The sequence below is a fragment of the Bufo gargarizans genome, unplaced genomic scaffold (genome assembly GCF_014858855.1).
Source record: "Bufo gargarizans isolate SCDJY-AF-19 unplaced genomic scaffold, ASM1485885v1 fragScaff_scaffold_607_pilon:::fragment_2:::debris, whole genome shotgun sequence".
Taxonomy (NCBI): Eukaryota; Metazoa; Chordata; class Amphibia; order Anura; family Bufonidae; genus Bufo; species Bufo gargarizans.
Genome location: NW_025334149.1, coordinates 268,741 through 293,660, shown reverse-complemented (window position 1 = coordinate 293,660; position 24,920 = coordinate 268,741). Strand labels below are relative to the sequence as shown.

Sequence of the window (24,920 nt, the reverse complement as noted above, 5' to 3'; positions counted from 1 at the left end):
CAGTGACTGAATAAGTTCCTATTCAGCCCCAATTAACCTGCAGGTAGAGTTCCTACTTTACTAAAGGACATGGACACCTTGCATCATGTCATATTTTAGATGCATTGAGAATCTCCTATTGTTTTCTTGCACACAGCTCCTATGCAGATTTGTGTGCCCAAGGTAGCCGACTGCCAACGAACCCTGGTCAGGGCCAATATGAAGAAAACCCTCAGTGCACGGTATTTAACATGGAGTTTCTGCCCGTTTTGGAACACTTCACATGAGGTCACCTAGAAAGGCACCATGTACCATACATTAACCTGCATTATAGTCCTGAAAGCTGCACCTAGACTCCCAGAAAGCTGGGTGGTAAGTACTGCCATCACCCTGCTTTCCTTCAGCAGTTTTATAGGACTGCTTTATTGCCATGGACTGCGCTTGGCATTTAACCATTCACCTCCATGGGGTGGAGATGCAACACCAGACTGAGCCCATAGATGCAAGCCAATACAGATAAGGCTTATAAAGGGGGTTTTCCAGGAGTTCAGTAGTGATGGCCTGAGGAGAAGTCATCAATATCAGATCACCCGACACCCCCACCGAGCACAGCCTCCTGTAAGCATACTAAAGAGCGCCATACATTGTATAGTGGTTGTGCTTGGAATTGCAGCCCAGACACATTCACTTGAATGGGACTGCGCTTTACGTAGGCCATGTGACCAATGAAGGCGACATCACTAGCCTAGGAAGAGGCCGCCGTACTCACTAGATGAAAGGACATCAAATTTTAAGCTCCGGGAAAACCCCTTTAATTTCCGCAGCCTCAGTTTCCCCATATATAAAGGGGTTGTACAAGATTTAACCCACACATGGCACCTTTCAAGTTCCACAAGTACAACCCGACTGACCAGGTTTACAAGCGACATTTTGATTTTCAGAGGAGAGGCTTTTCCATCAAGATTGTCCCCCGGCTTCACTCGTTTAGTTCAGCCAAAAAAAAAAAACAGCACTCAGTGCAAAATGGCTGAACTTCCATTTCACCAAATGTATGGTTTGTGTGTTGACTGCCGGGGTCCCTGTCCCCCTCCCACCATACAGAACTCAGAAAGGAAGCGCTCTCAATAGTGTTTTGTGTTTTATTATACGACAACGCGTTCTGTATTAAAAAGGATGGAGGTAGGGTGTCTGTCCTGGGTGACACCCCTCCTGCCCTCCTCGGGCAGCATGAGGGGATTGGAGCAAATAAAATTAAAGACAAAACAAAAACAAAAGTATTTCCTTCTCAAGCCAGGATGCCATTTGCTCCTGTGCACAGGGCGAGTTTCTGGCCTTTGGTGCAACCCTGAACCCCTGGATGAAGGGGTGGACCCCATTTTTTTGAAGCAGCAGCACCATTTGATCTTCCTTCAGGCTAGTGCGGTCACAGTGACGCCTTGCAGGATCAGGATTCCTGTGACCCCCCCTAAATAATAGTTCCTGGGGTGGGGTTCAGCTCTGCTGAGTCTTCTCCCTGGATGTCGATTTGGTGAACAGGTCCGGTGCTCTTTCCCGGCTTATCTGCTCTCAGTTGGGAATGTATGGGGTGGGTGGACGCCTTTTCCTCCTGACCAGAGGAGGGGGATTGTTATTGCTGAGCCATCTGCTGTAGAGCAAGAGAAAGGCTTGTATTAGAGAAATGCGCTCTGGGAAGAACGGCAGCAAGTATTCCAAGTGTACATAGTACATGCTGCAACAGACTTACCTGCTGGGGTTGAGGTTCACCGCTCCTGCTTGCCAATCGGCTCAAGATGTTGCGTTCTGACATCTGTAACCTAACAGCCACAGGAGGAATTCGAGCGATGGTGGCTGGAAGTCGGGTGACATCTGCTTTCATATCACTCAATAGTTCTTCCAACTGTTTAAGTACTATGAAGGGGATAGAACAACATACAGAGACATGTAATAAAGCTGCACACACAGAAACATCCAATTATGAACCGACAATCACCTGTCAGCCTCTAAAGTATTATTCACAGGAACTAGTCAAATGTGTGGAACGGGCGACAGGGCACCCATGTACAGAATAGGCTACTGGGGCACCCGTGCGCATGTACAAGGGATAGGCTATGGGTTGGGCTGAAACGATAACTCGACTAATGTAATTTGACACAAAAAATATATAAATCTTTGATGCAACTTTTTTTTGCATCTAAGATTCGCTTGTGTCACATGAACATGGAGCAGGAGTGAAGAGCTTGCCATTTACTCCCGCTCCGTGGTCTCCCGCTGGCCCGCAACACTCACTTTCCAGCAGGAGGCTCCGGAAACTCCACAGCACATCCATGGTCCCGCGCTGCACTGACCTCCTGACATACGCACGCCGTGACTTGGCGCGCGGTGTGACATCAGACGCAGAGCAGCGCGGAACGATGGAGTGTCGGGGCGCCCCTGCTGGAAAGGTGTGACTAAGGCCAGGCGCCTGAAGTGCACAGCATCATAGCAACCAATGATGCTGTGCACTCCGGGTGTCAGAAGGAGCAGGAAGGGAGATGCTGGCACAAGAGGGGGGTGGGAGGGAGAGCTGATGGCACTGGGGGAACTGAAGCAATCGGGCTGATCACACACGGGGGGGGGGGAGAAGAGTGTTGGGTCTGATGACTTTTTATAAAGGAGAACAGTCTTAATTAATTTTTTATTATTCGAATACTCTATTTTTTACGATCAATAGAATACTCGATTTCTAAAATGATCGTTTACTGCAGCCCTAGCTACGGGGCACCCGTGCTCTAGTGGAAGTAGTGTAGTTCTTACCTTTATGTAAAACAGCATTGGCTGGCTTGTTCCCTGCCATCGACTCTTTAGATAAGTGCTGGTGACTTTCGGCCAAACACTCCACCTCTGCAAATCGAGTATTCAGAGCCATGGACGGGTGTGAGGGATCTTCAGACATGTTCAGATAAGCAGCTCGTCTCAGCTGCTCTTCTATGACAAGTGCCTGTTCTAGAAGCTATACAGAAAGGAGGAAAGGGGAAGGAAATCAGGGAATGGCATCTGCAAATTATTCAGTATGTGAGCAAAAAGGGACTGCCTAAGACACTTCCCTCCATAAAACAGCGCCATGTCCCTCCATTGGCAGTGCCAGGTATTGCAGCTGAACTTTGTTCACTTGTCCACAGGATAGGTCATCCATATCACATCAGTGGGATCCAAGTCCCGGCAGCCCCACTGATCAGCTGTGGGGCTCCCCAAACCTCTGGTGAGCACTTCAACCTCCTGGGTGCTCACACCCGTACATTGTATAGCAGCTGTGCTTGGTACTGCAGCTCAGCCCCTATTGATTTGAATGGGGTTGAGCTACACCCAGGCCATGTGACAATGTATGACAGGGATGGCCAACCTGAGGTTCTCCAGCTGTTGCAAAACCACAACTCCCAGCATGCCCAGACTGCCTACAGCAGGGCATGGTGGGAATTGTAGTTTTACAACAGCTGGAGAGCCACAGGTTGGCCATGCCTGATGTATGACAACACCACATGGCTTAGAAGCCAGGTGCTCCATGACAGCTGGTGCCTTTGCAAACAGCCGATTGGCAGCGGTTAGACCCCCACCGATCTGATATTGAGGACATAATTCTCGGATAACCCTTTTAACCATTTCTTCTTATAACATCATCATTCTCCACCTATTCGACTAGGAGGAAAATTAGGGAATAATAATAAAGAAATGACGCAGCACTAACTTTGAACCGTCGGGCCAGAAACTTGTTTTTGATCTCCAGGAAGTTGCCTCTGTTCACTTCTCCTTTGAATGGTTCGTTGAGGATGGCATACCGCACATCATTCTGAATGTCCTGCCAGCGTGCATAGCCATGGCTGAGAGAGGATGCTGAGGAAAAGGCCTCTTATACAAGAACATTACATATAACAACTCTTCATGCAAAGCTATAAAATGTAGTAAGCCCCCCCCCCCCCCCCCCCCCAAACTAATTTCCTTGTCATTGGTCCACAAAACCAGGCCAAGTAAAGAGTTTATCTGCACTAACACTGCAGTTTCTTTTCACTCAAAGGATACTTTATAATGCCAGACAGCAGCCAATAGTCGTGTCTCCGGTGCCAGATCTCGTAAGTCTTCTTGGTAACGGTTGCTGCTCGCTCTTCGTTCTGCCATAATGAGTGTAGTTCTGTGGTACATTAAAACACACTTAAAACCGCTGCAAAAAACTCACAGCCAAAATCACCACTCCACATTAATTTCACTTAAACCAAAAGAACGCAGACCCTTCCGGCGTTACCTGTGAAGCCTCCATCTGCAATGTTAAACATGAACCTCTGCTTGGTGGCTGCAGCCTTTTTCTTTATCTCCTCTGTGGACTCTTTGGGGGTCTCTCCATTGTGTAATGTTACAGGCTGGACATCATCTAGAAAAGAAGGAAGAATTGGGGTGTTGAGACATTCATCAAGAGCTCGGCAACTCAAACTTTGTAGCACTACTGATTAATTTTAACCATTGAGTGACAACAGTCCACAGGATAGAGCAAGATGCACTCCTTTGACTGAAGCTATAGCTTGACCGTTAAACTCAATAGCACTATAAAAAGCCTCCGTGTAGCCCTATACTACGAGTGCCAAGCCGCAGCTCAGACAAACTGTGGCAACAGCATGCAACACTGGTTGCCATTATTGCACAGGTGAAGCACATAAAAACCATGAGCGTCACAGAGAAACCACAGCAAATAGTGATTAACTATGCATCGTTACCACGGTTCGGCCACGAGGCGTACGGGTACACTAAGCCATATTAACCTTTCTTATCATCCACAGCAATAACATCATCATTGGCTTTCTCTGGTTCTGGTTTTGCCTCCGTCTCCATGGGCTCCGCAGCAGGAGGCTTCTCTTTGTTTTCAGGCTCCTCTGCCTTCACCTCTGTCTGAGTCGTCTCTGTCTGAGCTGGAGTTTCTGCTGCTGGTTGTGCGCTCTGAGGGTGGGGGGTGACAAGTACAATTTACCATTAAAATCACAGAGTTTAGAAAAATTTACACATTGTAGTTTACAAAAAAAGACCAGTTTTATGGGACAGATTTAAACACTATATAACTATGCATAAATGCAGCCGACTGACACTCACCTTATTATTTTCCTCGGGTGGTTTTGATTCTGGTTGTGCGTTTTCCTCTTTCACACCCGCCTCCTCAGTTTTGACACCCTCCTCTGCAGATGACATAGAAAATAGTAGATTAACAGACAAAAAAAATAAATAAATATATGAAAGACAGCCCACCAAAACTGCAAGTGTCCCGTCGAGCCTTTAAGGGAGTGCGCCTTTCTGTGTGCATCCCTCCTAAACAGACAGGGTTAATGTACGTCCAGCCATGGGCCCCCATATCACGGATAGGACATAAGGAGCTTTGTTATGAGGCCAGACAAGTGAACAGTTTAAAGGGCAACACCGTTTTATAGACCTTCCCTACATGTCATGCTGACATATCACAATTTGTGTGGAGACCCCCACCTATAGCTATAAGGAAGGAGGCCGAAGCACCGAGCGCTGCGCCCATTTGGCTTTTATCGACGAGCAGAGCATGCGGCGTACGGTATGTTTGACCGCATGGTCGCCACTCTGAGCAGGGCCGATTAAAGCCAAAACAGCAGTGCTCACGTGAAAACTCAAATGTCATACCATTTGTTACAGCTGGGGCGGGCGTATTAGGCTGCGTGTCCCCTGGCGTGGATGGGGTGGGAGTTTTAGGAGACGGAGAGTCGACTGGAGAGATCTTCTTGTTCTCTTCTTGCTCAGCAAGCTCTGGCATACTCCAGCGCCCATTGACATGCTCAAACTCTTGAACCTGATGCAAAAAATTTACATGTTTTATAGCAAAATGGTATCTGACAAATTCAGACAGTTCCTACAATTGTAACCATTTCTTCATACCAATGGCTGAATGCTACTGAAAACAATGGTATTGTCCTTCACACCATCGATATAGAACAGCATGAAGAATCTCACCTTCTTGCGAATGAGAGACATAACTCCAATTCTTGTTAGCACATGCTGGCGAGAGAGACCTTCCCTCGGAACGCCATCTGCAAAGGTCTCTGCTCCATCTGCACCCGGTTCACAGAGATGACGCATAAACAATGACACGTACGCTCTGAAAATGTAAGGAAAAATTTATATGATCAATCAGTAAGCTTTTTTTTTTTATTACAATTTAAGAAAGTTGATTGGGAAATCCTACTTAAATTCCTTCTCAGATTTTCCACGTAGATCTCTGACAAGCCATTGGGTGGTGAATGCGTCCTGTGGTGGCATGCCGTAACGCATAATGGCATTGAGGAAAGCCTTTCGTTGACGGGCATTGAAACCCAACACCTGGGAACAGAAGCTCAAATTACACTGGTGCACTGCAAGACTTATCTTAGTGTTCAATTAGATTTAAAATGTAAAAAAATAAATAAAGCATGTTTCTATGGTAACAGACTAGCAACTCCATATAGTAGGATCTTGCGATCAATCATCTGCTTTTCCATCCTTTTTTCCTAACCTACCAAATACAGGAGCAGTACATTTCAGCGACAAATCTGCCATGTGAGAATTAACCCTTAGATGGACACCTTATCTGAACTACCATGGGTGTAAAAAAAAAAAAAAAAGTTTTACTAGATTTTCCAAGATGCCAAATTGCCAATCCCGCTACTAGTAAAGGCTTTTTCAGACAAACGTGTCCTGTGCGGAAATCACGCTCCGTGTGCGAGCACAATTCCCAGTTATGATCACTGCTCGTTTCTCAGGAGCGCAGGGCATTATACTAATTTATAATGCTGTGTGTCTCTGCATAACCTGTATCTACTGAATTATACTGACAGCATTATGTCAGTTTAATTCTGAAATAGTAAGGTCATGGAGACAATCAGTATAATGCCCTGAGCTCCTGAGAAACAAGCAGTGACCATAACAAGGAATCAGGGCGTCACACGGAGCGCGATTTTCACGCAAAAACAGGCCATGCACAACAACTGTCAAGAGTTAATTGTCAAGAATATCTTCACCAGTGCAAACAAGATTCCAGCACCCAACACATTACATACACTTCTTACCTCAATGTTGCCTCCCACACGAGCCAGCAGAGGCGGTAAAGGTTTATCTTTATCATTCCTCAAGCCTTTCCTGTTGGGTCGACGGGCTGCTGTAAAATACAGATCAACCGTTTATATCGGAAACCATGTATTACGGGTATTTGGGGAACCAGAATGTAGCCAGCTAAGAATGGATTACACACTTACCTTCTGATCGTTCATCAAAGTCTTCATCTCCTTCTTCAGAAGCCACAGAGTAATCAGACTGGTTATCGGACTGATCATCCTGCCAATCTGAGGACAAAAAGTGGATGCTCAGACTGTGGGAAAGCGATAAAATAATCATTGAACCAATGATGGCAAGGCGCTCACCTCTGTCCTCTTGGCTGCCGTCATTGTAGTTCACCTGTTTACGGATTCGCTTTCCTTTACCCAGATTACGAGCCAGGTCTTCCTGCTGTTGCTCATAATGGTGTCTGAGAAGTTTCTCCCAGTAATCTGGATCCACGCTCTCCTCCTGTTTGATAATTTCACGGACAACTTCCTCTTCATCCTAAAAACCCAAAAGACACCCGATTAGTCAATTACTAACAAAGATAGAAGTAAAGGTGTTAAGGTGAACGCGCATCGCTAGGATGTACCATCACTATGATTTGTGGGGTCCACCCTCTTGGATCCTCACCAGTCTTGAGAATAAAGGGGGATGGAGAGCTGGCGTAGCGCATATGCTTTCACGTTATATATACACACACACACACACGTGTAGACTTGCAGAAGACCATAAATAAACCATACATTAACTGTCCAGTCGAGCCTTTAAGGGAGTGCACAATGCTGTGTGCTGCCCTCCTAAACAGACTGATTTACTTTATGTCCAGCCATAATTCCACCTTGTACAGAGAAGGAGGAATCAAAACCATAGGCTGGACAATCTACAGACGCAGTCTACTGAATATATGACCCCAAATCAGTTCCTCACTACCACATTAAAAATAAAGTACACATTATACTCACAGCCATTTCTTCGTCGCGGACCACATACTGTGCCACTTTGAAGGAGCTCAGATATTCATTCATTCCCTGTATCTCCGTGTCTTCTTCAATCTCATCTTGGTTCCTATCCAACAATCGGGCTATGGCTTTGTCATCGTAGTGAATGACGCTCATGTCCTCGCCTTCCTTGTTTTCACCTGTGACGATAAAGCGTGTTAACAGTCGCACGGCAATGGCACGTAGGAGGCAAATTTGTTTCTGTGGAACCTGATCAATGCTCTACCTCCTTCTGTTGCTTCATCTTTAAAAAGTTCTTCGGTACCAAACTTCAGGATGTCATCCAGTTCCTGCTTTGACATTGAACCAGTCTTGGAGCCAAGACCTGGTCTTACGACCAAGTGAGTGAGCATCATCTTCTTCTTCGCGACCTGAGTAATCCTTTCCTCCACAGATGCTCTAGTTACAAATCGGTAAATCATGACCTTCTTATTCTGTCCAATACGATGGGCTCTGCTAAAAGCCTATTGACCAAGTGAAAAAAATATATAAAATTCAGGGATGCAACGAAAAAACAGACAGGAAAAAACACTGATAATGTTCAGCAGCTTCTTACCTGAATATCATTATGAGGATTCCAGTCGGAGTCATAGATGACCACAGTGTCAGCTGTAGCAAGATTAATTCCCAAACCTCCAGCTCGAGTTGACAGAAGGAAACAGAACTGTTGAGCACCCGGCGCTAAAGTAGAGTGAACGGAGAAAAATCCCAACTCAATATAGGATTGAAATCTCCCATTACTGGAAAGTAAAATCTTGACACTTGTATCTGGGTTCATTCCAAGGACACAAAGCCTGCAGGTCATAATCCCTGGCCTGTGGTGGCTTCTGGGCATCATACAATTTACAATTTTGTTTTTGATTAATCAGACAGTTCTGGTTTTCAACTTGTGGACCAAATATGCTGAACTCTAGAACATACTATGGTGCAGGACTGGGCAGATCAACCGTTCTTCTAAATACATTGCTTAGTCTTAGATTCGGCTTTTAAATAGCAGCACTGACTGACCACAGCCCACATCTGTTAGATGCAGTGCGATTCTACAACACTAGCTCCCCTACTGGATACGGGAACCTAGGAGACAAAGCAGAACGGTCTGTGCATAGCTATGAGCAGCCTGCAGCATGGACCACAGCCAGTCCGTGCCGCTGTGTAGAAGCAGAATCTGCAATGTAATGCCTTATTCACACGTCAGTGATTTCCATCAGTGATTTTGAGCCAAAAGCAGGTGCAGCTCTAAACCCAGAACAGGTGCAGATCTTTCCCCTTATACCTTAAAGAGGTTCTGCACTTTCATTTAACTGATGATCTATCCGCAGCTTTCTCACAGTTTACCGCCGGCCCACTGACGTCACGACTAGTATCAACTAGCGTGGGCGGGGCTAAGCTCCATTAAAGTGAACAGAGCTTAGCCCTGCCCACGCTAGTTGATACTAGTCGTGACGTCAGTGGGCTGGCGGCCCGGCGGCAAACAGCGAGAAGGCAGCGGCGCTGTTGGAGCGCCGCTGCCTTCTCAAACTGATCGGCGGGGGTGCCGGGTGTCGGACCCTCGCCGATCAGAAGCTGATGATCTATCCAGAGAATAGATCATCAGTTAAATGAAAGTGCAGAACCCCTTTAAGTCTGTGGAGGCTCCAACCCTGGTTTGTGAGCAAAATCACTGATGGAAATCACTGACCAAACACCGATATGTGAATGAGGCGTCACATCTAGGAAATTTATTATTGTGCTCATCATTGCTCTACATTTCTTTCTATATAATTGTAGGTACACTAGCTACTGCCAGGCTTTCACAGTCACAGTCCACACAACCCAGGGACACGCACCGTTAAAACGATCAATGGCTTCTTGACGCATGTTTCCAGTGATGCCTCCATCTATTCTCTCATACTTATAGCCCTCATGTTCCATGAAGTCTTCCAGCAAATCCAACATCTTGGTCATCTGAACAGAGAAAATGGACATTGGTAGAGGTTTGCTTTTACAGCAATGTAACGCTCAGATTCATGATTACACTAACAATAACCAGATGGTCAAGAATGTGAATTATAACTTGTGGTGCACCGATGCAAGATGGCAGAGAGAACAAGCTTTAAAAAGAAAGACGCAGAGGCAGGTTACAGCACAAAAAAGACAAGAATTTAATTACTTTGAAAACTTTTCAGAAGCATCACCAACCTGGGAGAAAATGAGTACTCTGTGCCCATCATCCTTCAGTTTTCTCAACATCTTCTGCAGAAGAAACAACTTTCCAGCCCCCTTAATGAGGGCACTGCCGTCATACATTCCATTGGGCATCTTGGGAGCCTCCTGTAAGAGGACAAGCAAAAAAAAAAAAAAAAAAAAGTCTTAGTACTTGTCACCCTCCATATAGCATGCCATACACCGTCACCCTCTGCTCAGCATTTATTAGATATTATGAAATGCAAGCCATCTCCTCTTACCATAGCAGCCACAGGGAAGAGGTAAGGATGGTTGCAGCACTTTTTGAGGTCCATCACAACGTTGAGTAGAGATACTTGGTTACCTCCTCCTCGAGTATTAAGAGCCTCAAAATTTCTAGTGAGGATGAACTTATAATATTTTCTGAGAGGAAAAGAGCAGATGAGTATTAGTAACAGTCAGGATAAAGACAGAAAACAATAAGAGATCCCTCTGCCACAACTCACTTCTGCATGGGGCTGAGTTCAACACGAACAATGAGCTCCGTCTTAGAAGGCATGTTCTTGAAGACATCAGCCTTTAATCTTCTCAACATGTGAGGTCCCAACATGTCATGAAGCTTCTTGATTTGATCTTCCTTTGCGATATCTGCAAATTCTTCCAGGAAACCTTCCAGGTTACTGCATGGAGGCAACAAAGCAGAAATTAAAGTTTCTTTTCCATACTATTTAAGTGTAAGGCAAGTCTACTACTGTCCCAATACGTACTTAAACCGCTCGGGCGTTAAGAAGTTCAGTAAATGGAACAATTCTTCAAGGTTGTTCTGCAATGGGGTTCCCGTAAGTAGCAACTTGTGCTGAAGACTGTATCCATTAAGAACCCTGAAGAACTAATAGGACAAGAAGTGTTAGCCACGACCTAGTGCACAGCCTGAACGTTACTAACTGTTTAGACCATGGAAATGGCTCTCTTACCTTGGATTGGTTATTTTTCAGACGATGAGCTTCATCTACTACCAAACAGGCCCAATCTATGGAGCCCAGGACAGCCATATCAATGGTGATCAGCTCATATGAAGTAAGCAAAACATGGAACTTTACAGATGCTTCTTTCTATGGGGAGATAAACGGATAAGGCTCACATTTAGGAAAACCTGTTTCATGCCTCTAAAATGATAACCATGAAGGTTTAATTATGGGACAAACCTTCATGCGTGATGCTTTCTTGCCACCCCGTATAGCATTGTCCTCAAACGAGAACTCATTTTCTCGAATAACGGCTCGGCTGTCCTTGTCTCCAATGTATGTGACTACGTACATATCGGGTGCCCACATTTCAAACTCTCGTTCCCAGTTAATGATAGTGGAAAGAGGAGCACTGACCAAAAAGGGACCTTTTGAGTGACCCTAAAAACCAAAACCAAATAAAAATGAAATGTACAGAAAAAGGCAGGTAAATCAGAGGCTTTCTTGCAGAACATTATTCCCAGACACTTACCTCCTTATAGAGAGAGTACAAGAAGACTGCTGTCTGTACAGTCTTTCCCAGACCCATTTCATCTGCAAGGATGGTGTCTGTGCCTTGTGCCCATGAGAAACGCAGCCAATTCAAACCCTCCAACTGGTAAGGGTGAAGGGTACCTCCTGTACAATCCAAGTACTCTTGCTGACGATCATACTTCACTGTAGGCTGAGAGACGAGGGTTGTGAGCGTCGTTATAGAAAGGGGTGCACAACTTCAGAACTTGAGAAGAAAATATGATGCAACTTACATCGACTGTTGGAGTGTCTGGAGGTCTCTCTAGTCTTTTTGCTTTGAATTTCTTCACCTTCTTTCCAGGGCGGCCGTCATCTCCACACATAAGCTCTCTGTACAAAACATTAGATAAAACACCAATAGGGTCATTTATCAAACTGTTGTAAGGTAGAACTGGCTTAGTTTCCCATAGCAACCAATCAGATCCCACCTTTCATTTTTGACAGCTCCTTTGGAAAACAAAAAGGTGGAATCTGATTGGTTTGATTAATGACCCCACTAGTTTTAAGAGAGTGCTAGAAATTCTAGGAAGAAGCAGTTTGAGGGGTTGTCTCATCAGGACAACCCCATCCCATATGACCCTTTAGAGCAGAACTCTGTAGGAATGTACCTTACACAATCTCTTTAATACAAGTCGGGCAGCCATAAAACCTACCTGTGGTTCCAGTAGCCTTGTTTGTATGTGTCAAAATCCTGAACATCTGCATCTTCCATTTCCCAGGATGCCTGGTCATAAGCAAGGTCCCTCCACTTGATCAAGTAATGGACATTTCCCTTCTTGTCCACACTGAAAGAAACAGAAAAAGCATTCAGATAATACTGAATATGAAGAATGTCTGGAAGAAATTTGATAAAACCGATCATTTCCAGGAGGCCTCAGCAATAAGCATAGGTTATTGTGTAGGTAAGAGTCACCATTGGTGCCTAGTGCTGGAAATCTGCACATCCACTGCTTTGTGTATGAAAGACACGCAGACCCCAGTACTATGGACAGCAGACAAGAAAGCATACAGTAACATCACCTACAGATCGCTTTAAAATTACTACAAAGATGAACCCCCTTTATGACATCCCCACCTAACTTACCTGTGATTTAGGACTCTGTGAATCATCATCCATTCTGGTTTGATACCATAGCGATAAAATTTCTCCTCCATTTCTAAGTATTTTGGATCTTTGTTTTTCCTCTTGCGTCTTTTTTCCTCATCATCTAGCAAATAATCAATAGGGGGAGGTTCATCCATGTCGTTCTTTCTCTGGTAGTTCCTGAACATCACCTGGCAGTGCAATTCCAGCTGTAAGACAGAAGATAATAACCAGAAGTAAGCGCCAGACCCACATCAGATAGCCGATACCATCCGCATATACTTCTGCAGTAAGCAGTGTACCTGCAGCTCTGTCACCCAAGAACAGTGCAGATAAGACATTCCGTGCCACTTGACGAAAAACTCGCGCTCTGGACGCCCTTCCAAAGGTTTTGGTGGAAGAGCACCATGATTTGTGTTGGCTGGTTTCAGCACTGATGTAGGAGAAGGTGGCTGTCCCCATTTCCATGTCAATATTTTTTGGATTTTACCTTTAAGCGGGAGACACTATAAAAGAGAAAAGCAGGTTATTAGATCTATTAGCAAGCAGATCAGAAAAATGGGATGCATGGTTCTAAAAGTACTCACTGTACATCTAGGACACAACCACTCTCCGTTGGGTATTTCTGGAAGCGGTGGGTTCAGACAGTGAATATGGTAGGAAGAAGGACAGGCATCGCAACACAGCAGCTCTCCGCCATCCTTACAAACACGACAAAATTCCATGTGGTGATCTTCTTCCTCTGGGTCACCTACAGTCTCATCCAAATCATCATCAATCTCCGAGTTGTCCTCTTTAGCTTCCCATTGTACGCCTTCCTTTTCCTAGAATATTAAAATTGATGAAGAAAAAAAAAGCTATATACCGCTAATCAAGACACCAGACACTGCAGCATACACAGTCACACATTTGTTAAGCAATATCACTTACGCAGTGAGGACAACTCCATTTGCCCTCAGGTGCTTTGTCCATGTCTGGGTCCAAGCAAACCATGTGATAAGCTCGTGGGCATGTGTCACATAGGATGATCTCTCCTCCTTGCTGGCAAACCTCACAGTAGTCCTGGTGGTCTGTCTCATAACCATCGACAGCACCTACTGTCTCCTCATCTGCCAAGACCAGAGCTTAACATTTAAAAAGATCTTTTTAGCCACATCTGACCAGAGCCAAAGTCCATAAACTTTAATATTTACCCTTCTTTTTCTTCTTGTTGGCTCGGAGTTTCTTACGGCTTCGGCTGCTCTTGCTGGTTGATCCGTCGGATACAGACAGGCTGTTCATGCTGCCTTCGTCATAGTCCGAGTCCACATCAAGGTCCTCCTCCTCACTCTGAAGATATAAGATGTATGCAGTAGGAGTTAAATAAAATATGCTTTGACTGCAAACAGACCAAACCCCCAAATCCAATTTATACAGAACTTTACTCACAGAAGAGCGCTTGCGTTTTGAACCAAAACCCCCCAGCTTGATCTTCAGAGGGGCCACTTTCTTGGCTTTGGTTTTCTTATTTTCTGGTGGACGGACGATCTTTGGTTTCTTTCTGGCATTGGGTCCTGAAAAGTTAAAATAAAGAGGAATTTAAAAACCAGACACCCACCTATTCCCTGACATAATGCCAACCCTTTAGGATATATTCACACATTGAAGCAGACTTGTTGCAAAAATTCCTGAAACTTACAGATTCATCTCAATGGGGGGCTTGCAATACGCAGTTGCCTTACTTAGCCATGGCTCTCCGCTGGATCAGATGTGGTACTGGAGTGGTGGACCCCCCCTCCCTGTGATGTTATATGCCCTTATATAACATATGGAAAGGGGTTGTAGATATCAGAAAACTCTGCCTACAGCGCTTGTATGCCAATCCCTAAATCCCAATTGCCTTCCTACACTCCTGGGCAATGTTAGCAGAAAATATTCACCTTTTCCTTCCTTGGTTTTTGCTTTGCGCAGGGGAACCTCAGCTGGTGGTGGTGGTGGAGGTGGAAGAGGAGGAGGAGGAGGATTGGTCTCTGCAGAAGCAACCATGCTTTCAACCACAGCCACGGCAGCTGCGGCAGCAGCAGCAACGGATGCGCCAGAGCTGCCCTTCAATGGATTGTTGGTGCTGAACTCTCTCCACTTAGCTCCAAGAACCATCATCATCTTGGACACGGCAATTTTAGGGTTCTTGGCAGCTATAAGTGGCCTAAATGAAGGGAAAAAAATAGCCATAAATACACAAAAAAATAAGTGTTTTTTTATGTAAAAAACCCCACCCAAGAACTAAACAAATAAGTACATACCTGACGAATTGACTGAAGGCTTTATAATTGGTCAGTGTTCTATAATCATCCTCTGTGAACACGTGATCAATGTCCTCCATTCCCCAGTCCTCCAGGAGCTGCGCTGAAGACTTTGGTTCCTATTAACAGACAAAACTGAAATCCTAAGGTCTGTGTCATTTGCACCAGGTTGCAGTATATACCTCAAGTGGAATCTGCTTGCCCTGTATTCATTGGAGGTCGGTTGGCACCAGAAAAGGTGGCATTTAGCCTAGGTTGCCGACCAAGAGAGGTCACCTTGTTGTGGTGGATGGGCACAAATAACTGATCAAAATGTATTTGCTAAGAACCCCACGTTCTGTTACATAGTGAGCACAGCTTTAGATCATATATTTTGTGTATGCAGAGGGCTGTGGCATTGTGTTTGATTTTGTATTCTCAGCTATCATCTCTATCAATGTGCCAATTTTTCTTTTCGTGTTAGGCTTAGTTCACATCATGTTTTTGTCTTGCCCTACGTTTTATATATAGGTTGGGGGAATTGATGCAAAAGATCAGTACACTACACTTTCCCATGCCAGAACTCTATGGTGCCAGATGCCACTGTATGGCATCCATCTAACTCTAACATATACGTTTTTTGGATATGTTAAACGCAAGACAAAAAAAACGTGATGTGAACTCAGCCTTTAGCTGGAGTACGACCAATTAAAAAAAATAAAAAAAATGAAGATTTATATGTGAACAAACCATAGCAAAGCTAGATACATTTTTACTATTATACATATTACAAACCTTAGAATCATCGTCATCATCGTCTTCCTCTTCACGCTTTGCCTTGGATTTCTTTTCCTTCTTTTGTGCCAGCTTTTTCTTCTTCTTCTTCCCGGGAGTGTAATCACTGCCTTCACTGTCAGATCGAACAAGGCCTCCATCATCCTCTCCAAAATCATTGCCTTCCCCGGAGCTATCATCCAGGTCCTGGAAAGAGAAGCAATAAGTCTACACATCTGTATTAACGCCGGGGACATGTCCGGTTGTCCTGATGCCGGCCGTCTCAGGACTCATTGCCTGCCCACACATCATGGGTTAGATTACTGAGAAATGTGCAATCAGCCCCGTCCACTTCACCCACCTCCTTCTTCTGCCTCTTCCCTTTGGGAGTCTTGGATTCCCGTGGCTTTTTAGGCTTCTTTTTCTTTTTTACTTTAGGAGTTTCCACCTCGGAGAGATCTTCATCCAAGTCATCATCATCTGGAAAGGGATACAGTCATGTTTTTAATAATCCACATGTAAAAGGCAACTTTTTTTTTTTTTTACTGGGAAGGTTTCAGGTTATGGAGGAGTGATCTAGTAATGACAGAGCTGAAATAGTCTGGATAATAAAAGGATCACCTCGATGTAAGAAGGGGGGGGGGGGGGAGGGGTGAACAAGACAGGATGGGGGTGGGGTAAGGCAACACCATTAAGGTAGCATTATGCACACAGAATATATTCATGCACGGGCAGATAATCTGATCTGCAGCAGGACACTAGAAGGGGCATGTCCTCGGAGCTCTGCAGCCATTTTGTTCATGTGATTTAGTAGCCTGGGCTGCCTCGTCGACCTGGCAGGAATCACCAGTGCGGATGGCAGAGCTGCACGGTGCAATATCATCCCATTTGCAGGACACAAAGAGAATCCCTGCTGTGTACTGCCGGAGCGGAGGCCATATGTAACAGTATACGTGCACCACATACATACAGATCACTGCCTAAATATGGGCTACTCCTCGTAGAGAGATTAGGAGAATTAATCCCCCCGCAACCTGCAGACATCGCTGCTCGGGGCCATGCAGCTAAAGAGAGCGGCCATCATTACAGACGTGTATATGAAACATCAGAGTACAGGAGCAGAATTTCTAAGGCATGTAATATTACAAAGGTTACTCGAGACGTTTGGGGGTCCTATTCTCAGAACCCCCCCCCCCCACACACACACTGTCCTCAGCACGGCACCGGAGATAGGCTGACAACTTAGGCCCCATGCACATGGTCATGTTTTGAGATTTGCAAAACAGGGATCCCGGCTGTGAGCAGAGAAAAGTCCTTTTCTTGTCCGCAAAACAGACGAGAATAGCGGGGCCGCGGAATGGACATATGGACGCGGACAGCACATGGTGGGATGAATAGGTCAGCATCCGATCCACAATTTTTGCAGATTGGACCAAAACTACGGCTCTGTGCTTGAGTCTTCGCATTATGTATAAGAGACAATCCCAATGCCATCATTTGGGAGTGACTATAAAGACCGTGCCTGCCTAAGGCTCCGTTCACATCTGCGTTGGAGCCTCTGACTATATTTTGCCCCACTATTTCATCCAGTGAAATGCCAGAACTAGACAGACCCCATTATAAATCAGTGGGGTCTGTCAGACATGTACATCCTCATTCTGCTCTTACGATGGAACAGAAAACCGGGGGGGTACGATGCAGACGTGAGCGCGGCCTGACTGACCCACAGCGACAATTGCACATCTGCGGAAGGAGATGAAAAAAAAAAAAGCAGCGCTATATATACACCTTGTATTTTGCAGCGTCCTCACACATTACAGGTACAATACGTGTACACCGCAGAGCTCCTCCAACGTCACAAGGACGAGCACCTACGTTCATGGGGGCCGTGCTGGGCGACCACTTACATAACAGGCGCAGTCACGCTGCAATAGCTAGATAGTCCTAGTGACCAGATGCAGCAGTCCTAAGGCTGTGGGGATAGCAGAGCTGTATAACCCACGACGGGAATCCCTCCCCCGCTCATTTTCCAGTTATCAGTCATACCCAGGTATCTATGGAAGGGTTGCTGACCTACTCCATCTGAGCACGTTACTGTATGGGCGTACATACAGCCTCACACTAGGTATACGCATGACGTCAGGTCACACTGCAGCCTCCGTACACGAGCTGTATATGGAGCGGCCGTCACATGTGACAGCCCTTAGGTCACCGATCAGTTGCTGGGTAGGAGAACAAAAGCCCGGGAAAGGCAGGAATAGTAGCTGACATGGGGGAGGGGGGGCCGAGCATGGCATGAGGTAGGAGGAGGAGACAGCACGGACAGACACTGGAGAAAGGAGACGTGCGGCGGTTCCTTTAAGAGAAAAAGGGCCCAAGGCACACAGCAGGGGACGAGGCAGGGATCCAGGCCTGCGGCCCAGGTTCACTTATGGAGAAGTAAAAAAGCACATGCAGAGGGGAGGTGGGGGCTTCCCGTGTCTGACAGCCCCCCTCCCGCCCACACTGCACACGCAGCCCTGCAAGGGGAGGGGGGTGAGCTTTTGTTTCTTTAGGATAGGACAGTTAATGGCTGCTTTACTTTCTGACTTTGACAAGATGGCAGCACCCCAAACCTCCAGGCTGCAGCTGCACCTCAGACCTGCCAATGAATACGGGCACATCGGCTGTTACTGCATCAGTCGGTGTCACCTGAACCAGCAGGTCCCCAAACCATGAGATTAGAGGGGGTCTAACAGGAGAACGGGAAAACCGCCAACCTGGTGTTGGTATCAACACTGGGTACAGGCCCCGATACAATCACTGCATGTACGTAGGAGACCAGGATACAACCCCAGAGCCGCAGTGTAAAGCCCATCTCAGGACCAAGAAAGAGCGCGGCACAGAATGAGCACCGTCACAACCCTCAGATCCAAGTCCGAATACAGCCCAACACTGGACCACATTGGGGGTCAGTCTACGGAGTGGTAGGATACGACCAAGACAAAGTTTACGGAAGCTCCTCTCAGTCGGAGCCCCAGCGGTCAGACCACTGCGAATCACAAACATAAAGTAGCTATTATTGCACAACCCCTTTAAATGTGTAAAAGACGCCAGGGGAATTGCTGGGTGTGAATGGAGCTGGAATAAGGGGTGCGGGTGCAGCCTTCTCCTCCTGATGCAATGGCTGGAGGGCATCACATAGGAGACAGGACAGATCCCACCGCAAGATGAAGATCCAGCACCAGACGTGTAGGAGAATATTGGAGGAAACCATATAGGTTATAAAGCAGAAAACATGGACACGTGACTGCAGGAAGGCGCAGATCAGAAGCGGCAGGGACTGTGGGGCGTCACATAACCAGCCACGTATTTAGAACGGACGCAGACAAGGACAGGTAAAGGTCCGAATGACGACAGGAAGATGTGATATCGATCAGGGCTCATAGACGAGGACCTGTTCCATATCTTCCACCAGATTTCTGAAGCTCTATGGGGCGGCTATGGCGGCACGCACACGGATTTCTCCACGCTCCCTTCAGATGAATGGGACAATCTGATAAATATCATGTCTGTGAATCAACCCAAAAAGGACATTAGGGCTAAAAAAAAAAAAACGCAGACAGCGCACCCTGTGATGTCCACATCTGTACGTCTGTTCCGTGGCAGACGAAAAATATAGAACATGTCCTATTCTTGTCCATTTTACGGACGAGGATAGGACTGTTCTGTTATGGCCTGGACGTTCACACACGGCTGGTATCCACGTTTTGCAGATCCACAGTTTGTAGAGAGCAAAAACAGCTACGGCCGTGTGCAGGAGCCCTTAGGGTTAATTCACACACGGAAGATTTGCTGTGGAAATTTCAGGGAATGAAAATCCGTTCTACTCATTTGGCAGCAAGTCAATGGATTTCTGCAAACCCCATTCAGATGAACGGAAAGGATTTTGCAGAAATTCCTGCAGTAACTCTGCTGTGTGAACATACCCTTACTACCTCCTCCGGCAGGGACCGATCCTACAGGTCACTTATGAATGGCAGTTCGGTGAATAAAAAGTTACTTGCACGCCCTTTACGTCGCACAAGACGTTTTTACGCCGTCCTCTTCGCTGAGGCGAGGACAATTCACGTGAAGACAAGTGTAGATGTTGGATGGGAGCGGAGAAGGTCTTCACAGACTGCCGGAGGCTTAGGCCTGGTCATATATTAGGCACAGCCTCCAGCAGCGCAGGGGTTACCCAAGGCCAGCGTAAAATGCCAAGTTTTGTAAGTGACCCCCACTGTGTAGTTGAACTCTTACCGTAATATCAGTCAATACCATGATACACACATGTCAATTACGGTATTGATTCTATAACCCCCCCCACCCCCCTCCTTCAAGACGTCCAATGTTAAGGAGACCCCAGTGGTCGACCACCAGGTTCTGCTAAGATAAACGTGACGCACCGAGATCCAATCACCTCTATCAATACTAGACAATAGGCACCCTGACAATTTAAAGGGATGCTCCACAGTAATGGCATTTCAGTTATATCAGAAGCAAGCATGTGCCACCCAGGAACCTCCATCTAAGCCTCCTTGCACACGACCGTATGCCCTCCGATACATAGCGGGCTATATGTCCCGGAGCGGCATTGATCGTGTGCACGGCAACAATGATGCTGTGGACGTCGGGCTATTGTCCCGCACTCATATGATCTTACGGACCGCATGTCTCGGAGGGCATACGGCCGCGTGCAAGAGGCCTAAGGCTGTGTTGACATGGCTGTACATCATACACCTTCCTGTCACGGAGCTGCCATTGGATACACATTTTATTACATGCACATTTCCATACGGCTCAGCTGTGGACTTGGCCACATGTGAACAGAAGGTGAGGACATACATGAGCAGAACGTCCAGCCATCACCTGTGGGCACGACTTGTTAAACATGGGGAACGTACTAAAAACAACAGCCGAATGAGCCCCATCGGCCTTCGTACACAACAGCTGAACTGCCCTTTTTGAAGCAAGACTGTCCAAAAAACAGCAATTCATGCCCAATGTGTGAATAAAACCTACAGTTTTATTGAAGCATAGCTTTGGCTAAATTTCCTAAAAGTGGCTAAAATAAGGCACAGTAGGGCAATCAGCTCAGAAACGATAACGGTCCCCCGACGTCCCCCTCTCGGTTCTGTCATTTACGAGATGTCGAAAGTCAGGATCCAGACCAAGATGAACTGTGAGAGCGCAACACCTCCGCTGCGTCAGGCAGTCCGAGCATGCATGTGGGAGGGCGGCTCCATACAAAGACAGGAACATGGGCTCCCTGCTCTCAGACACTTCTCTCTTACCCTGTAGGCAGGTCTTTGCCATTGGACAACCCTTTTAAGCTTAAAGGGGCTTCCTGGGTTGACAATATTGATGCCCTAAGAGTCCAACTTCCGGCACCTCTCAGTCATAGTCGCAGAGCTCGGACGAAGCACAGCGCCACACATCATGTAGTGGTTGTGCTTGGCACTGCAGCTCAATCCCATGTGACCGATGGACATGGCGACACAGGCCGAGGAGGAGGGTGCATCCCCTGATCAGTGAGGGGGTGCCGGAAGGTGGACCTCCAACGATACTGTGAACCTGGAAAACTCCTTTAAACATTGTGTAATAAGAAGCTACTTTCTGTTTCACTTCCTTATCATTTACAAGATCTCTGCTTGCAGTCAGCAAAGGAGAACTCTTCTTTAGAACCACAGGTTAAGGATACATGCACACGACCGTATGTGTTTTTTTGCGGATGTCCTATTCTTGTCCTAAAACGGACAAGAATAGGACATGTTCTATTTTTTTTTTGCGGGGCTACGGAATAGACAGCACACGGAGTGCTGTCCGCGTTTTTTGCAGACCAATTGAAATGAATAGGTCTGCATCCTATCTGCAAAAAACAAGGAACGGAAACAAAAATACGTTGGTGTGCATGAGGCCTGAGCCTGCTTTGGCGGGCAGAGGCTGGATACAATGTAACAAACAGCAGGAGAGAGAAGAGCAGCGGCCAGAGACTGGATACAGTGTAACAAACAGCAGGAGAGAGAAGAGCAGCGGCCAGAGACTGGATACAGTGTAACAAACAGCAGGAGAGAGAAGAGCAGCGGCCAGAGACTGGATACAGAGTAACAGACAGCAGGAGAGAGAAGAGCAGCGGCCAGAGACTGGATACAGAGTAACAGACAGCAGGAGAGAGAAGAGCAGCGGCCAGAGACTGGATACAGTGTAACAAACAGCAGGAGAGAGAAGAGCAGCGGCCAGAGACTGGATACAGAGTAACAGACAGCAGGAGAGAGAAGAGCAGCGGGCAGAGACTGGATACAGAGTAACAAACAGCAGGAGAGAGAAGAGCAGCGGGCAGAGGCTGGATACAGAGTAACAGACAGCAGGAGAGAGAAGAGCAGCGGGCAGAGGCTGGATACAGTGTAACAAACAGCAGGAGAGAGAAGAGCAGCGGCCAGAGACTGGATACAGTGTAACAGACAGCAGGAGAGAGAAGAGCAGCGGCCAGAGACTGGATACAGTGTAACAGACAGCAGGAGAGAGAAGAGCAGCGGCCAGAGACTGGATACAGAGTAACAAACAGCAGGAGAGAGAAGAGCAGCGGCCAGAGACTGGATACAGTGTAACAGACAGCAGGAGAGAGAAGAGCAGCGGCCAGAGACTGGATACAGTGTAACAGACAGCAGGAGAGAGAAGAGCAGCGGCCAGAGACTGGATACAGAGTAACAGACAGCAGGAGAGAGAAGAGCAGCGGCCAGAGACTGGATACAGTGTAACAAACAGCAGGAGAGAGAAGAGCAGCAGCCAGAGACTGGATACAGAGTAAGAAACAGCAGGAGACAGAAGAGCAGCGGGCAGAGACTGGATACAGTGTAACAAACAGCAGGAGAGAGAAGAGCAGCGGCCAGAGACTGGATACAGTGTAACAAACAGCAGGAGAGAGAAGAGCAGCGGCCAGAGACTGGATACAGTGTAACAGACAGCAGGAGAGAGAAGAGCAGCGGCCAGAGACTGGATACAGTGTAACAAACAGCAGGAGAGAGAAGAGCAGCGGCCAGAGACTGGATACAGTGTAACAAACAGCAGGAGAGAGAAGAGCTGCAGCCAGAGACTGGATACAGTGTAACAAACAGCAGGAGACAGAAGAGCAGCGGCCAGAGACTGGATACAGAGTAACAAACAGCAGGAGACAGAAGAGCAGCGGCCAGAGACTGGATACAGTGTAACAGACAGCAGGAGACAGAAGAGCAGCGGCCAGAGACTGGATACAGTGTAACAGACAGCAGGAGACAGAAGAGCAGCGGCCAGAGACTGGATACAGTGTAACAAACAGCAGGAGACAGTTTCAGCTCAGGGGAGACTGGATACAACTGTAGCAAACACTCAGCTGGGAAAGTTTTACAACTGTATCCACCTGTCAGCTATGGCTGGACTGCGCCTGGGGAGCTTTCCTGCCTCTGGATGTAAATAAGAACACCCCCCATCCACTGACAGGAAGCAGGGATCTTGAAACCAGTGACAAACTGGAGTACAAAGTATTAGAACACATCTGAACCAAGCCCGCACCTCCGCGAGACGTCTTACCTTGATGGTGACTGTTCAGCATGACCTCGATTTCGCCGTCACTACCTGGGGAGGGGGGTCCCATTCCAGAAGCCATTTTGATAACGGTGCCGCGTAGCAGAAGTTAATATCCAAGGAACGTCGGAGCGGCTGCTTGAGGCGCAGGAGAGGGGGCTGTAGGAAGACCAGAGGGCGAGTTATAGGAGGAAGTACAGAGGCGCAAAAGACCACGCCACGTGATGCCACGGACGAGCGCGATTTACTGCTACCTACCACTGCCTGTGTATGGCGGAGCACGGCCTACATAAACCCATCCCTCCGAAACACATAGCCGGACATACTGACTCCTCACCTATACGACCCCAATCCTTACATGTGAACACAACAATCTGCTCCATCCCCTTAAAATCCCCCCCCCATTACGTAGCATGTACACACACATCCATCCCGGCACAGGCTAAAGTTCAAAGCCGTTCTAATGAGGACATCAATACTGCTGCCGGCGGCCGAGACCTGAAGTGCAGCTTCCGGAGGAGCCCTTTGTCAGGCCAGCCCTGCGTGCAAGGCCGGCTGGGGGTTGTAGTCCCTGCAAAAGCCACAGCTGGGAGAGCTGGAGGTTGCCAGCAAAACAATAAACCCCCCCCTCGGGGGTGTAGATAGAAATATATATATATATATATATCTCTATCATGGCCATCACCAGACACATACAACACATATGTGCAGTTTTTTTTTTTTAACCCCAGCTGTATATTATATATGTACACAATACCATGTATATAGTCATAACACACAGATATATATATATCCTGGCGTCTTATAAACTACAATGACCCTGTATACAGAAATATATATATATATATATATATATATACACACCCCCTGTATACAGAGATTATATATATATATATATACACACCCCCTGTATACGGATTAATATATTCCCCCCCCCCCCCCCCCCCCCCCCCCCCCCCCCCCCCCCCCCGTATACGGATTATATATCTATAGCCCCCCACGTCACACTCCTCTCATGTGTATAAAGTCCATCAGACCCCATCCCCCCACCCCGGGGTCCTGTACACAGAGCTCGGACCCCCGCCACACTGCCCCCCGGTGCACGCCGCCGGCCCTCCGCTCTGTCCCAGGCACCGGCTGCGGCCGCCTCCTCCATGCGTGTCCGGATTGGCGCACATTTCCTCCTGGCGGGCAGAATGTCGCTCCGGAGCGCCCCGTCTGCCCACACAGACATGACTGAGGTCCCCCCCACACAATAGGCGGTCACAGGCCGCTCTCCTCCACGCCGCCGCCCCCCGGAGCCCTCCGACTCACCCCGGGCCGGTATATACAATGTCCAGAAGCCTCCACGTTCCCTCCTGACGGTATATACTCCCGCTCCTCGCTCCTGTACACCGGCAGTGATGGTGGAGACCCCACCCCTTCCCTCGTC

At 47.1% G+C, this 24,920-nt stretch overlaps 1 protein-coding gene and 2 non-coding genes across 4 annotated transcripts; all 3 read right to left on the bottom strand.

Annotated features, from left to right (window-relative positions):
* Positions 1 to 1,104: 1,104 nt before the first annotated feature.
* Positions 1,105 to 24,920, bottom strand: CHD4 (chromodomain helicase DNA binding protein 4). 2 transcript variants are annotated; one of them, XM_044273375.1, is made up of 39 exons: positions 24,803 to 24,920; positions 23,495 to 23,647; positions 16,269 to 16,387; positions 15,929 to 16,114; positions 15,155 to 15,273; positions 14,792 to 15,057; positions 14,301 to 14,425; positions 14,066 to 14,201; positions 13,803 to 13,981; positions 13,460 to 13,696; positions 13,175 to 13,378; positions 12,873 to 13,081; positions 12,442 to 12,573; positions 12,022 to 12,118; positions 11,748 to 11,939; positions 11,456 to 11,656; positions 11,225 to 11,362; positions 11,018 to 11,139; positions 10,757 to 10,930; positions 10,532 to 10,673; positions 10,266 to 10,397; positions 9,914 to 10,031; positions 8,644 to 8,768; positions 8,314 to 8,551; positions 8,052 to 8,227; positions 7,410 to 7,590; positions 7,245 to 7,331; positions 7,059 to 7,147; positions 6,200 to 6,333; positions 5,968 to 6,112; positions 5,641 to 5,806; positions 5,089 to 5,171; positions 4,764 to 4,938; positions 4,253 to 4,378; positions 4,033 to 4,141; positions 3,701 to 3,833; positions 2,773 to 2,968; positions 1,724 to 1,887; positions 1,105 to 1,624 (listed from the first exon to the last, which is right to left on the bottom strand). In XM_044273375.1, exons 2-39 carry the CDS (start codon positions 23,568 to 23,570, stop codon positions 1,607 to 1,609), a joined length of 5,649 nt encoding a protein of 1,882 aa, XP_044129310.1. In that variant the 5' UTR covers positions 23,571 to 23,647; positions 24,803 to 24,920; the 3' UTR covers positions 1,105 to 1,606. The 2 variants fall into 2 exon arrangements, with proteins under 2 accessions (XP_044129310.1, XP_044129311.1); XM_044273376.1 differs by having other exon boundaries at positions 1,105 to 1,621.
* On the bottom strand, positions 5,252 to 5,387 carry LOC122922684. Its single transcript, XR_006387170.1, has one exon.
* LOC122922683 lies at positions 7,837 to 7,968 on the bottom strand. Its single transcript, XR_006387169.1, has one exon.